General features: G+C 40.9%; 1 protein-coding gene across 1 annotated transcript; it reads left to right on the top strand.

Moving 5' to 3' along the window:
• The first annotated feature begins 5,728 nt into the window (after nucleotides 1–5,728).
• On the top strand, nucleotides 5,729–10,599 carry LOC310743653 (protein HP-25 homolog 2-like). The gene is made up of 3 exons (XM_083574067.1): nucleotides 5,729–6,041; nucleotides 6,985–7,206; nucleotides 10,071–10,599. The coding sequence occupies exons 1-3, from the start codon at nucleotides 5,999–6,001 to the stop codon at nucleotides 10,520–10,522; spliced, it is 717 nt and encodes a 238-aa protein (XP_083430193.1). The 5' UTR covers nucleotides 5,729–5,998; the 3' UTR covers nucleotides 10,523–10,599.
• The last annotated feature ends 4,691 nt before the right edge of the window (nucleotides 10,600–15,290 follow it).

Below are 15,290 nucleotides of genomic sequence, written 5' to 3'. Positions count from 1 at the left end.
TACATTTCCCCAGGCTCTCCTGTTTGACTCTTCTGGCTTAATTAAATGAATACATTGCATTTGTTCACTATTCAAAGTTTAAGGAGTTACTTTACAAGGTTAAACTATTGGTCCACTACCAGAATTTTCACTAGGGTAAGATTATTATTATTATTATTTAATCAGGGTTGTGGGGAGAGGGAGGGTTGGAGCACAGGTATTTTAGAGCAGCACCCAGGCCCATGCAGAGCTTGTCTGAGCTTGGGGTAGGCCCATTAAATCCCTGGTTGGCTGGGAAGACCCTGGTGCTTCCCTCCAGCCAACTTAGCCCTCTGAGGCCCGGGGCAAGTATATCGCCCCACCCTGCCCTGCACAGTGCTGGCAGCACCCTTAGTAAAAATTGAGCAAGCCTGATAGGAAATCTTAGACCACCAATGATGTAAGCATGAGGGACTATGTAAAAGTTTAAAGGAAACAAGTCATTCAATCATACAGCAGCTGGGGAAAATGAGAGATTTCAAGAGGCAGATCACATCCAAGCACTCGAGACAATGCAAAATATCTAACAAGTTCTTTTGGCTGGGTTAGGTTTTCTATTTTCAGAATTATTGTTAATAATTGAACAGTGTGTTTAATTCTACTGCTGGGGCAAGGATAGTGGAGGTTGTGTGGGGCAGAATGTTGAAGTGGAAGGTAAAATTTAAGGGAGCATGACATTTCCTCCGAAACAGCAGCACTCCTAGCTCTACCAGCCATTTGCTAGGCTCAGCCTAACTGTTGGCCTCCCTCCTTTCCTTCCTCCCTCCCAGTTCTAATGAGCACCATCCTCCAGTGGTGAGAAGGAGAGAGGCAGGTAAGCAGGCAAGCAACAAAATCAGGGCTTGCTCCAGTCAGTCTGTCCTCCTTCCACCTGCAGGACCAACTTTATAGCATTTTCTTTTCTTTTCAAAATTGTAAACCACTGTGTGTGCCTTGGCAGAAAGGCAGTCTGCAAGTGCAATACAATAAATAAAGGAGTTTGCTTCCAATAAAGTGGGGATATAGGATTGCAGCCATGAAGTTATTCTTCATCGCTATTTATTGGACTGATATTCTGCTGCCTTTCAGCCCAAAAGTTCCCAGGGCAGTACATGACAGACTATAACATGCATAAATCCATGCAAAAGCTATACTACCACAATATAAACCAGATAAAGGATGGAAACATCCACAGAGCAAGAGTTAAAAATCACAGTCCACCCTTTCAACCAGTACCCTAAGGCCAGAGAGAACAGGCATGTTGTGAGCTAATGCCTAGAATTAATCAATTCAGAGGACAACTGAATCTCTGGGGAGGGAATTCCACATATGGGGTGCCATAACAGAGAAGGTCCTGCTCCATGTCACTGTGCTACTAACTCTATTTGTTGGTGGGACAATGGGCAGGGCTTCTTCTGCAGATGTTCATGCTGGGGAAGTTAGACTGGTGACTTCCATGTCTGAAATGTGATGTTTACATAAAATATGTAAAGTGGAGTTGGAAGGGCTTATTTAACCAGGCAAGCTCTAATTTGTTTTTCTTCCAAGATCAACTTTAGTATTCTCACAGCCTGCTATGACCATCTGCCCTACTTTTCAGTGTCAATCAAGCAAACATGTTGCATTTGCCCCTTATGAAAATGTTCTAATTGCAATAAATTGAGATGTACAAAGTTCAGACCTAGGATAAGTCAAGCTTAGTTTCTGGGACAATGTTGATTTGTCTTTTGGCAATGGCGGTTGGAATCCATGTACTTTTGGGCAACATGAAATAAATATTAGAGGTGAGAAATGCTGGGAATGTTGGGTATTTGATTTGTGGCTAATATGATTACTGATTTTTTTAAAGTAGGCAAAGGGATATATGGAAGCATTTAAGTGACAAAGCCAGTTGACCACACTTGATCCTGTTCAGAGGAGTTGAGGGAAAAACACAGATTCCAGTGACAGATCACTTCCAAGCACATGTCATGAACTGGTTGGAAGCAGAGGAATGGTGCGAGGAACCAGCTGGGGAACCCCCAAGGGAAGAAGGCTCAAAGCCCAGGGATTGGTGGTGGGATGACAATGAGTGGTCACAGGGAGAAGGAGAAGACGGGGAAGAGGAGGTGTCAGAAGTTGATGAGGTAACAGGACTTGGTGAGCTGGGAGAGTCTGTGGCAGAGAGAAGTCCAGAATCAGAGGCAGAAGCTGAAACAGGAGGGAGGCCAAGAGCAGAGATGAGTCAAGCTGGTGAAGAGTCCTGGGTGTCTCCCCTTCCAACTGCAAAAAGCTCCCCTCCCTACTGAAACCCAGAGCCAAAAGAAGTATGAAACAGGAGGAGCAAAGAGAGGTACACAGGTGCAGTCTCTGATTGTTTAGAAAAAGCCATGAAGAGGAGCAGACATAGATGGCTGTGAGGAGACAGGGACCTTTAGTCTCCGCAACTGATTTCATGGAGTAAGACCTACAGGGAGTGAGCTTCTGTGCTCCATTAGGCCTGGAACTCTGCCAAGTCTGCGAAGAGAGTGGGGTTTTTTGCCAATAAAGGGTTAATTCCAACTTTGATCTGTGTGATTTACCGCAGGCTAACTCTGTGGCCGCACATGAGATGATGCTGGGAACATGCCAGTCTCACAGCTTCTTTCATTCAGGTTAGTTTTTCTTTCTGAGAATGGGTTTAATTCTATAGAAATGACACGATAGTTCAAAACCAGTGCAAGACTTGTTTACTTTCCTCCCTGACCTTCAACTTTATTCTGACACTCTGACATGACCATCTGGAAGATTTTTCCACAGAAGAAATTAAATAAACATGCCGTATTTATTTACTATGTAAAAGTTCAACTTTCAATAACTCAACAGCCTCATCTGCTCCACTATCTGAAGTGTCATTTGCAGGAAACTGATGTTGAAATAGGCTGAGGTGATCGTCCCCACCCCAGCTTCTGCTCTTTGAAAGAGGCACCAGAGAAGGATGTCCTCTATCCCCACTTTTGTTCATTGTGACGCTGGAAACACTCCTAATAGCAATAAGAAAGGACCCAAAAATTAAGGAGATTAGTCTAGGTAATAGACAATATAAAGTTAAAGCATTTGCGGACGATGTAATTATTACTACAGAAAATCCAGAAGAAAGTGTACAAGAAGCCTTAAAGAAATTGACTGAGTACGGCAGAGCATCAGGATTCAAGTTAAATAAAGAAAAATCTAAATTATTAAAGAAAAATATGGGGGTAAAGGAACAGGAAGAATTGGACGGTAACAGGCCTTAAAATCACCACGAAAGCTATTTAGGGATCTGGATTACAAATAAAAATACCAATTTGTACAAGGATAATTATGTGAAGAAGTGGAAGGAAATAAAAGGATATTTAAATAAATGGAATAAATTGAACTTATCTTTATGGGGTAGGATATCCTTGATAAAAATGTCAATTCTCCCAAAAATGCTCTTTCTTTTCCAGACGAACCTAATAATTATTGGGACAAAATGTTTTAAAGGCTGGCAAAGGGATCTTTCTAATTTTATCTGGTAGGGTAAGAAGCCAAGAGTAAGGTTCAAAGTATTGATGGAGCCCAGAGAAAGGGGCAGGTTCGCGGTTCCGGACCACAAGCTGTATTTTGAGGCTGCATGCATGACGTGGCTGAAAGATTGGATGTTACTGACAGATACGGAAATCCTAGACCTGGAGGGCTAGGACAAAGTTTTCGAGTGGCATGGCTACCGGGGTCATGATAAAATAAAAGCACATAGAGGCTTTACTAATCATTTGGTGAGAAAGGCCCTATTTGAAGTTTGGGAAAGAAATAAAACAATAGTAACAGCCAAAACTCCCTAGTGGCTATTGCCTATAGAGTCATCAGCCATGCATAGAATAATATGAAAGACAGTTGGCTAACATATAGGGAACTCGTAGAAGAGATAAAGGATTGCCCGACAGTACAGAAGTTTGAAGAATTAAAAGAGGGGGGGTGAATTGGTTAGAATATTTCCAATTAAAAACAATATTTGAGAAGGATAATAAACTTAAGGGGTTTGATAAAAAAATATCGGTATGGGAGAAGGAAATCTTATATAACAACCAACAGACTCTCTCAAAAATATATAAATTGTTACAAAATGGGAAAATAGAAAAGGAGGAAAAATGTGACGCTATTAAAAAATGGGAACAAGATCTGGGCCATTCAATTGAATATAATGAATGGGAAAGACTATGGATAAAAAAATATAAATTTCACAACATGTTACCTAATAAGAGAGAACTATATGAAAATGCATCATAGGTGGTACCTGGTGCCAGAAAGGCTGGCAAAAATGAATAAAACATATAATAATAAGTGCTGGAGATGTAAGAAACAAAAAGGAATGGTCCATATGTGGTGGACATGCCCCAAAATTGGGAAATTTTGGAGCATGATCCATGAAGAAATAAAGAAAATACTAAGAATATCATATAGTAAATTGCCAGAGGCATTCCTTTTAGGAATTTTAAACGATGATATTCCAAAAGACAAAAGTAAATTTTTCTTATACACGACATCTGCAGCAAGAATCCTAGTGGCAAAGTATTGGAAAGGGAATCAGTTACCCACTAGGGGAGAATGGTTATGTAAGCTTTCAGAATATTTAGAATTAGCCAAATTGACAGATATAATAAGACAAAAACCAAAAAGTGAAGTGAAAAAGGAATGGAAGTGCCTAAATGAATATCTTAAAAGCCAAGGTTCGAAGACAGAAATCTGACTGAGTCTGGAATAACCTTGTGAAGTGAAAGGATAAGAAAGAGGGATTTATATCTAGATGTTAGGATAGAGATTATCAGGAAAACAGGAAGATACAATGGGAGGTAAAGGAGGTGCTGGAAATCAATGTTTGTTTTCCTTTTTAGTGTTTATATTATTAATTTGTAAGATTTGGATTTGTTTTTCATATGCTTGTTTTTGTGTATTGTTATTTTTCGTTTTTTGTTGTTGTTGTGTGGAAAATACTAATACATATTTACTATTTAAAAAGAAAGAAAGAAAGAAAGAAAGAAAGAAAGAAAGAAAGAAAGAAAGAAAGAGAAATGGCATGGTAGTTCAAAACCAGTGCAAGACACCTGGCTTTTCTTTCAATGCCTCTGAAGGCAATGTTGAGGATGTTGCCCATAGTTTGAGACCAGAGCACTGGAAGAACCACCTTCTGCCACTTCCGACATTACTTTTTCCACTGCTTGGCGGTTATCTGCTGATTTTTGAATGATTTTTATAAGTGACATTGTTTTAATTTTTTTATACAGTAGAAAACCCTCAGCACCCCAAAATGTTTTACATGTCATTCCTATCCATACTCAGTAGAAGACAACTTCCTATGTTCCTACGGTTCTACATTACCTGACAGCTGTCTATGTTCTGCTGTGATGTAACTAAAAAAAATCCAAAGGATAATTTATTTTGAATTTCCTGTTGTTTGAAAAAAGATAGAGAAATGTAATCACAAAGGCTACCAAGTCCATCTCTGTGTTGAAATGTAATGTTTGCATATAGTGGGTAAAGAGAAGGGAATTTGCTTGGATAGAAACTTGGCAAGACTTACTTTCCTCCCTGACCTTCAACTTTGTTCTGACACTCTGGCATGACCATATGGAAGATTTTTCCACAGAAGAAATTAAATAAACATACCGTATTTATTTACTATGCAAAAGTTCAGCTTTCAATAACTCAACGGCCTCATCTGTTCCACTATCTGAAGTGTCATTTGCAGGAAACTGATGTTGAAATAGGCTGAGGTGATCGTCCCCGTCCCAGCCCCCGCTCTTTTGGGAGCAGAGGAGAATGGAGTTCAGGTCTTTTACACGAAGAGTAAATATTAGAGAAGTAGAAATGTTGGGAAATTCCTTCCTGGATACAAAAACTGCAGCCACCCATTAAAGAGCTATAAATGTGACAAAGCTGTTCAAACACACTTAAACCTCAGAGGGTCCTAAGGAGGAACTGAGAGAAGAACTGAGATCAGTTAAAAAAACCCCAAAACATCAAGATGATGCTGGGAACATCAAGACCCTGCAGCTTCCTTTGTCCAGGTTTGTTTTTTCATTTCTGACAATAGGTTTAATTCTCTTCCCAAAACCATGACAAGCATGCAAAGTGGTGCTGATTAGCTGGCATTTCATCCAGGGCTTGTAAGAGCGATACTGGGAATACACAAAACTTGGGGCCAGGTCTTGTGTCACGTTTCCCCTTACATCCAGACACCCCAGATGTTGAACTCCATCTCTGTCAGCTCTCAGCCAGCCTGGCCAGTCACCTCATGAAAGCTGTAGTCCAGTAACATCTGGAGGGCAAGAGGCTCACAACCTTGGCCCAACCAATTTTAAGATCATCTAAGGATGCCCCACTTAAAATGCTTCCAGGTTCTGAAATGCGCTACAGGTTGTCCCATTCTCATGCACGATCCTTTGCAGAAGAGGCAGCTAAGCTCACTTTTGTTTTCTGAGTCTCCTGAGCTTTATTGTTAAGGCTTGGCTATTGAGATGGGTGTTTGCTGCTGGATAAGGTGACTGCTTCAAGTGTCAGGATCCATAGGGGCAGCCAATCTGTCCTCTGGGGAATGTATTGCCTGTTGCTGCATGCCCCTTGGAGACCTCCTTCACAGCCCTTCCCCAATAGGGAGAAATTTATAATTCTGTCTTTTTTTTTAGCAGCCTCCCTGGGACCTCTCTCAAGATAATTATATTTTTCTCCTCAATCAAAGCCTTCTTTTAAAATTAGTTTGTAATATTCTATCTCTGAGAGCTACAGAGCTCAGACATACTAAACAGTCACCTAGCCTTTATTCGCCTTTGCTATAGTAGAATTGACTCTAAAAAAGATTTTATCAATCTTTCTGCCCACTTTCATGAGTGATGTAATCAAGTGGAAATTAAACTCATGTAGTCCAAATGTGACTGCCTATGTGGCTATCTCTTTAGCTATCTACACTATCAAAATGCTAAGGTAGTTTATTTCTTTTATCTTTTGCTTCAGGTGTCTGGATTTTGACCATAGTTTTGGCCAGAGCTGGAGGAGTTCAAGCAGATTCTTCTGGTATTCCCGGTCCACCTGGTCCACCTGGTCCACGTGGTCTACCTGGTCTACCTGGTCCACCTGGTCCTCCTGGTTTTCCTGGTGTTCCTGGTGTTCCTGGTTTCACTGGTCCTCCTGGTCCACCTGGTCCTATAGGTGCTCCTGGACCACAGGGGGCACCAGGTATGATCTCTAGCTTAATTCTCAGCAATTTTTTTACTACTACTATTACTACTACTAATACATTTATTGTCAATGTACAACCTGTGTACAATGAAATTAACCGAGCCTCCCCCCCAAACACTCAATCTCATTGCACTCTGTGTGCTTGTCGCACAACACACCAACCCCGAAAGTCAGTTGCACTATATTATTTTCCATTCAACCCACGGATAGAAACGTTTTTTTAGCCTGTTGGTACGACTGATTATACTTCTATATCTCCTGCTCGAGGGTAGAAGATTAACGAGGTGCTGGCTGGGGTGTGAATCATTCCTGAGAATTTTTCTCGCTCTCCTAAGGCAACGATCCCTTGCGATGTCATCTAGCGGGCTCAAGGGACAGCCCATGATACTACACTTTGCATGGAAGACAGAACACTTCAGAAACCAAGCAACAGAAATCAAGTTCTTGGTTATGTTTACCAAACAAACAAAGCAGGTGCTGGGTTTAATCCTGGATTGCAGATAGAAACAGCTTGGGTCACCCTGTTGGGTCACCCATTTTAGGGAGAGGAACTGGGAGTAGGGTCAGTGTCACGAGTGAGCCAGCAGTAAATCACACTGTTCAAGTTAGAGTTAAGTATTACCAAAAGTACAATCTGCACAGACTTAGTGGAATGTTAGACCTAATGAGCACCACAACCCATCCCCAGTAGGTCCTTCCCCATGAAGCTGTTGCTGAGACTGAAAGTCCCTGCCTATCCACAGCTGCCTAAGTCCCCTCCTCTCCAGGATTCCCCCCCCCAAGCAATCAGAGACTGTGCTTGCATGTTGTCAGTCTCTCCTCTTCCCTTTTCATGCCTCTTCTGGTTCTGGGACACAAGTGGGGAACCAGAGCTTTTTTCAGCGGGGGGTGGGGGGGGAAGAGAAGTCCATTGGGTTCAATGGTGCATGCCACTGCCAAAGTCATTTTTCCTGGAACCCCACCCCCTTTCCATCCCGTTTTAATATTTACTTGCAATATACAGTTGCTATTTGTTTTCATAATCTTTTTAGGAAATTTTGTGGAACACTGTTGTATTTTTTAAAAAATTTTTTAGTACACCACTTGGAGAGATTTCACTATATCAAATGGTATAATTTTTATGATTATATAAAACCAAAGAATGTCAAAACATGGTAAGAAACAGCTACAATGGTAAAATTATAGTAACTGCAATATTGTGTTGTTGTTGTTTTTTAAAAAAGTATAGTAAGGGAGCCGAGTTCTGTCCAGGTTTCTGAACACCTGAATGTCTAAACTCCAGTTCAGTTGTGGTTCAGCCACTAATCTGAACTATTTTTCAACCTGCTGAAATACATTTCATATAACTGACCGCACAGAAGGCAAGCTACCAGCAATCGTCAGGTCTACCAAATACCAAATGTCTGAAACAGCCCTTTTTTTGCTATTCAAAGAAAGTAGCTAAAAATCAAGTGGTTTACTGAGAGACTGGTGGGCCATATTTTGTTTTGCAGGTCATATGTTGCACAGGGTTAATATCCTAAACATTAACAATTTACTAACAATTAACAATTCTATAATATTAAGATAATGCTAAATATGTAGCTTGAGAATTAATTTTTTTCAGTACACCATCCTCATCACATCCTCCATAAGTCCATCAAAGTCCAAAAATTAATTAGTGTATTAATTGGTAGTTATTGCTGTCCCACTTCATCAATAATGCTCAAAACAGCTTACGGCATTAACATTTTGCACTGGGAATTTCAGGGAGAGTAAGTGTGGTTGACACTGAAGGTATTCTGTGGATGAGCCTACAGAGCAGCTGGTTTGGGGTACCTGCTCTGTTGCTAAGGCCATGCAGGTGCAGAACCCTGTTTTACCTTCCCAAGACCTTTGTGGGGAAATGTTGCTCAATTCATAATACAACTAAGCATTGCAAGCTGAACAAATTTGAATTCCAAACCAGGAAATCACAACTTTTGGCGACATCTTAGTGCCACAACAACAGGAGATGGATAAACGTGAATAAGCAAACAACTTCTTCTCCTTTCTCTATTCTCCCACTACTTTTCCTCTGTAAAATCACCCCTCACTCCAGTGCATTGGTAGAGGAAAAATCAGGCATGAGTGTTACAATACCTAATGCCGTTTAATCCTATATACATCATTTTATCTGTATGCTATCTTCCCACATTTAAAGCCATGCTCATTATAAGCCATTACAAACATAGCAAAAGTAGTCATAAACAATAAACAAAACACATCAAAAAGCACACAATGGAATCAAAATATTTCCACATAAGTTATTATAATACAGATAAAACAACAACAACAACAACAAAAAACCACACCAATGACAGCAACACCAACTTCACAACAATGCCCTCCTTAAACAATACGTCAAGCGTCTGGTCAGCAGTCTCCGCTTTTGTAGCTGGAGTCAGTCAGGGTCCTGCCCTCCCAGGCCAGGTGGAAAAAGGCCTGCAAGGCAGAGAGCAGGTCTTCCAGGACTCAAAGCCAAGATGGTTTATACCAGATGTTGATGAACTACAGCTCCATCCTTCCTGACTACTGAACATGCTGATAGCAATTGGGGGTCCAACATTTGGGGGGCAGCAGGAATCCCATCTCAGCTCTAGAGATTCTGAGAAAGAAATTATTTCTATTTGCATGACAACTTCAATGCACTGCTAACTTCTTTTTTTAACAGCCAAAGCTGGGTACCTGTCATTCAAACACGGCTTTTGTGCCTGGGCCCTATGAGTGGTTGGAAGAGTCTGTACCCAAACAGCTGCAGGCTATTTTGATTTGAGACAGACATCTTTCACTGCTTTTTCTGCTAAATTGTTTCCCCCCCTCTCTCTTCAATTTTTAAAAAGGTTTGCCAGGGACTCCAGAATTGATATGCCCTCATGGATTGCCAGCAGCTGATGGTCAACCAGGCCCAAGAGCACCACCAAAATCTGCATTTTCTGCAAAAGTGGGCAAAAGCTATCCAGGACCTAATCAGCCCATAGGATTTCAAAATATTCTATACAATGAGCAGCAAGTCTTTGATGAGTCATCTGGCATATTCACCTGCCAAATCCCAGGAGTATATTATTGCACCTACAACCTGGAGGGACACCAGAATTCACATATGATCCTGGCAAGGAATGGTACAGAGGTGAAAGCATCTGATCAGATTACCTCGGATGCTTATGAAAACCTGCCGCAAAGTGCAATCCTTAAATTAGAGAAAGGAGATAGGGTGTGGTTGGATGCAAAAAAGGCTCATGATGGAATAACAGAAGGAAGCTATTTTTTGTGCTATCTCATATATGACTCTTAGATTATGCAGTACTCTGGATCCAAATGGCTCGCCTCATAATTTGTCCTGCAAACATTTGGCTAGATGGTTTTTTCTGATTTGCTTTTTTTAAAAAATAATCTTTATTACTTTTAAGATTTACAAGAAAAGAAAAAAGAAGAAAAAAGGTGAGAGAAAAAGACAAAATAGAGCAAAAAAGAAAAAAGAAAAAAAGAAGAAACAATACAATATATAAACAATACAAAACACAACCTTAACACACTAAACTAAACAAAACAAGACAACAATTTAAAAACATATACCATACCATTTCATTACTCTGTCTTTCATTCCCTTATTTCATCGACCTCCTCTCACCTCCCTTTTTGTATTCCACTTCTGTTACTTGTTTCAGCAATTCCTTTCCATCTTTCTCTATTTTTATCATTATGAATATCTTAACATCTTTTTAACCTTATTTTCCATCAATACTAAAGTACTTATTTATACTTAACTCCTTATAACATTTCTGCTAAAGCCATAAAGTTTCATTCCAACAATTTTCTAGCACTCATTAATTTTACAATATTTCTATATATAAACTTTAAACTTTCCCAATCTTCTTCCACCATCTCTTCTCCCTGGTCTCAGATTCTGCCAGTCATTTCCGTCCATTCCATATAGTTCATCAACCTGGAGATCTTCTGTCCGAGGCTCTTAAATCTTTTCCAAGTCCCTTCTGCAGTTTTTCTTCATATTCTTTGATGCTAAAGATGCTGAAGAGCAGGTCTCGGGGGGGGGGGGCCCGACCCAACCATGCCCCCATTCCCTCTTGACCGGCCAGCCAACTCTCCACAGCTAGAACCAAGGTCCATACAATATCTCAAATCATGTTTCAAAGCTCCTCCAGATCCAAAGGCCCCCACAACTCCAATCACCTCCTGACCCAGATTCAGGACCCAAAGGTCAGTAAATCCCTGCATGAAAGAGTCTATCCAACCTTCCTTCTCCAGTCCAAGCAGGGCTCCAATCTTCAAATTCTGACTTTTTCTATATTCATTCATAAAAGGCCTCCACTTAATAGTCCTCGATTTGCCTCTGTAAAGCTGGGGCTCCCACTTGTATTCCTTTAGGTTCAACAACAACAACTTTTTCCTTCGTCTTCTCCACAGTTTGTCCTGTCAAAGTAGGTTCCTGTGTCAAATCCTGAACAATTTCTGTATTGATGATCACTTTTTGTCCCAAATTAATCACTTTTTGTCCCAAGTTCTCAAGTTTAGTAGTCATAACATCCGTCTTCTTGTGGAGCTGTTCCAACAAATAGCTTATCTTACATAATACAGTCACTAAGGCGCCTTCTGTCGACATTCTTAAAATCCAAGGTCAATCTCTGATTCTCACAGTTCTTATCTTACAGCTGGAAAAACCCCAGCTCCACTCTTGTAACAGTTTCAAAAGCTCCCTCTAGAGGGAAACAGTCTCCACTTGTATCAATCCTTTCAAACACAATTTAAACTATAAAGTTAGTTTCAATTTTCAGTTACTTTTCCTCCTTTTTAAATGCAGAAGGGGACAATGGAAACAATATATTTCTCTTATTTAGCCATCTGTCAACATACTTTCTGTTCACAGTCAATGAACTCTCCCAAGAAGTCAATCTTACTGGCAGCCCGTTTCCAGGTTCAGAGCAGTGGTAATTTGATTTTTCACTCTCTCCTGCAGGCTCGCTAGGTCCAAAATTTCCCCCCTCTTCTCCTGCTTCCAAGGGGGGTTTAATAGTTTTAACCGATGGAGATTTAATCCTTTACAAAAGACTTTCCAAAGCTTTAACTTGCAATGTCTTTGCTTCAATCTATTTACAAAAGAGGAAGGAGGACTTCCTGTTTAAAACCTTCCCGTTTCGATGCCAAATTAATAAATTTAAAGATCCAATTTTCCGTCCTACTCACGGGTAGTTGTTTAAAGTCAAATTGTCCACAGGAAAAAGTCAGCACTCTCCGGCAACAGCGATGCGGCTTCACTCCGTGAAAGAAGCAGTCAATTTGAAGCACCGCGCTGCTCACCTCACCCCACTTCGCTCCGGATCCCCAAATCAGGGTTTCCCCGCGAGTAGGGGAGGTGCAAAAGGTGCCAGCCGAATCCCAGGTTCACAAGCTTCTCCCGCCTGTGATTTCAGTGGGTCTCCGCCTTCGCCGTGGCGGTCAGACCCTGATTTCCACAGAGCAAATTCCTCCTGATCGGAGGACCTCCGCCATTGCCTGGAGGCGCCAACCCGGAAGTCCTCAGGTTTTTTTCTGATTTGCAAGAAGTACACCTAATCTATAATAGGTACACTTAGGCATGGGGAAGAATTCTAAATGGGAAGCTAGGAAGTGGGACTCATTGGACATCTGAGTAAACATGTCTAGGATGCAGTTGGGTTCTGGCACACCAATGGCTCAGAAGCATTGTTTTACAATTTTCATAGAAACATGAAAGCAGAACATGAAGTGTGCATTGATTTCCATGAAGTTTATTAGAAGGCTTCTATATTTACGAATCAAAAGGATGTGCTTCACATTGTTTCCACATCTGCATAAGTGCATGCATGTAATCATTTGTTTAAAATTAAAGGTTGTGTCATAAAACAACTGACTGCTACGGAATATTTATATGGGGAAACTAAGTGCTTTAAATAGGTTTTGGTGTTTGTTTAAAAAATATATAAACAAAAAAGACAGTCAGGGATAGAGGAATGGAGGAGCAGATGGGCAGGGATGGGAATAAATGTGTTTATTTGGACAATGTATAAATATTGGGGACAATCACTGCCTTCCCGTGCTAACAGCGCAGTGGAGGTGCAAGTGGAAGTGTAGAGATGACTTTATGGATTCATGGATAAGTACCCAGGGTTATCAACAGACAGAGGATTTATCTGAAGAATAATGAATACAAATCCACTGTAAACCAAAGTCAGGGCTGAATGGGATTAAAAGCACTAATATCCTAAACACATTCCTGTTACTTCACTATTTACTGAACATAATGTTCAGGAACATTATTCAGTTATTATCTACTGCCCTTCTTCCAGCTATCAACTCACAAAATTTGCACCTCTCAACAGTCATCCCATGCTCCCTTGAACTCCTCCTCCTCCTAGCCTGATTATTCAGTATCCCAAGCAAGCACTCTCTCCTGCTTCCAAATCAAACATTGTCCATTACAGTTCCATGGCTGGGCCAAGATGGACGTGCCCACTAAGTCTTAATTATTTTGACAGATGCAAGGTGTTAATCATGCTGACATAAATATAGCTTTGATTATATCGACATATTTATGGTTGCATCTGGCTCATTATAACTGCTCATTATAAGTTATATATAATAAAGCTGCATTGAAACCAGGAAGCGACACCTACCGGCCATATCTGGTCTAGCAGTACACAGGGATGCCGAACCCATGTCCCACTGGTTGGATGCAGCCTGCCAAGCTACTCCAAGTGGCCTGCCAGCTCCTGGCAAAATCAAGCACCTCAAAGTTATGTAAATTCACCACAGAGGACAGCAAGATGAATAGTGTAATTTTGGTGGAAGGCAAACTTCAGCAGAATGGAACCAGTGCTGCGTGCAACAAACACAGAGTGGAATGGAAAAGGTTGCCTTATTACAGCTCTGCTCCATACATCCACATGTGTAGTTTTAGACTGTCTCATTTCCATTTCCACTACTGGAAGTAATAACAATTAAAGCAAAAACACACTAAAACTACATGCAACCCATGGAGATAAAAACAGAACAAAGAGAAACACTCTGAAAGTCACTGCAAACATTGTGGTGGAACCAGGAGTCAGTTTTGGAAAAGGCCTCAAAGAACTGGAGGGAGTTATTTATCATTCCGCATGCCCCGTTTCAAAAAGTCAGTGCACATTTTTGTGTGTGTGTAAATTTCACTGCACAAATATGCACCTTGAAACCTTCTTTGAGGGCTTTTCAGTACCTTCCACTTGGTGACAGGCAAAATATTTCCAAAAAGGTAGTGATCTCATCAGACAGAAGATCTGGGAAAACACACACAAAGCAACACAACCCAGAACTGTCAGAACTGATGCCCCAAACAAGCTGGTGACATTTCCCGTGACCTAAAAGAATGTCCTTGGTTTCATTTCCGAGAAAAATAAAATGACATGAACTAAAGTAAAAAGTGGCTTTGATGCAAAGCTAGGATGGATCTGTTCCCCTAGTGCTAAATCGTACTGGGGGGAAAATGTGGATTTTGCATCTTTTGATGTGTGTCCCATGCTTGACACTGGCTTGCCATTTTCTCCGGTTCCTGGGGTGATTACTTTGATGAAGTGTTTACATAAATCATGTCCCTGCTGGAATCTAATTGGCAGGAAGGTGCAGGAGAACAGGCAGAAGAAACCTGCGCTGCAGCGGGAGCTAAAGATATATGAGACCTGCTTACAAGCTTCTGTGAAAAATGAGAGAATAATGGTACCAGTTTTACACGGGACTTGATGTATGGTTCCATACATCTTAAAGTCTTGGCAAACGTGCACTCAAATGACTTAGAAATATGAGAAATTTACTGCACGCTAAACACTATCTCCCTGCTACCACCAGCAACTTCATCCCCCTATGGAAAGCAAGGCTCTGTCCCCCTCCTCTCTTCCCCTGTTCTTATCATTCATCTACCAGTGAGGGAAATTCATAGAAAGCACTTAGAAAAATATGCTCCCTCTTTTCTGTTTTATGCCTTATTCTGCTCCTTATTTCAGCAAAGGCTGTTTTACATTAATGGCCAACCAGATAGCCTGATTCATGAGATCCCC

Source organism: Podarcis filfolensis, assembly GCF_964270895.1.
Source record: "Podarcis filfolensis genome assembly, chromosome: 10".
Taxonomy (NCBI): domain Eukaryota; kingdom Metazoa; phylum Chordata; class Lepidosauria; order Squamata; family Lacertidae; genus Podarcis; species Podarcis filfolensis.
Note: the sequence above shows the minus strand (reverse complement) of the source record. Positions and strands in the feature narration are given on the sequence as shown.

Excerpts from the sequence above, each read along its gene's own strand:
- LOC310743653 (XM_083574067.1), top strand. The coding sequence starts at position 5,999 with ATGATGCTGGGAACATCAAGACCCTGCAGCTTCCTTTGTCCAG. Across the intron at positions 6,042-6,984 it reads CTGCAGCTTCCTTTGTCCAG|GTGTCTGGATTTTGACCATA; the intron begins GTTTGTTTTTTC and ends CTTTTGCTTCAG. Across the intron at positions 7,207-10,070 it reads TGGACCACAGGGGGCACCAG|GTTTGCCAGGGACTCCAGAA; the intron begins GTATGATCTCTA and ends ATTTTTAAAAAG.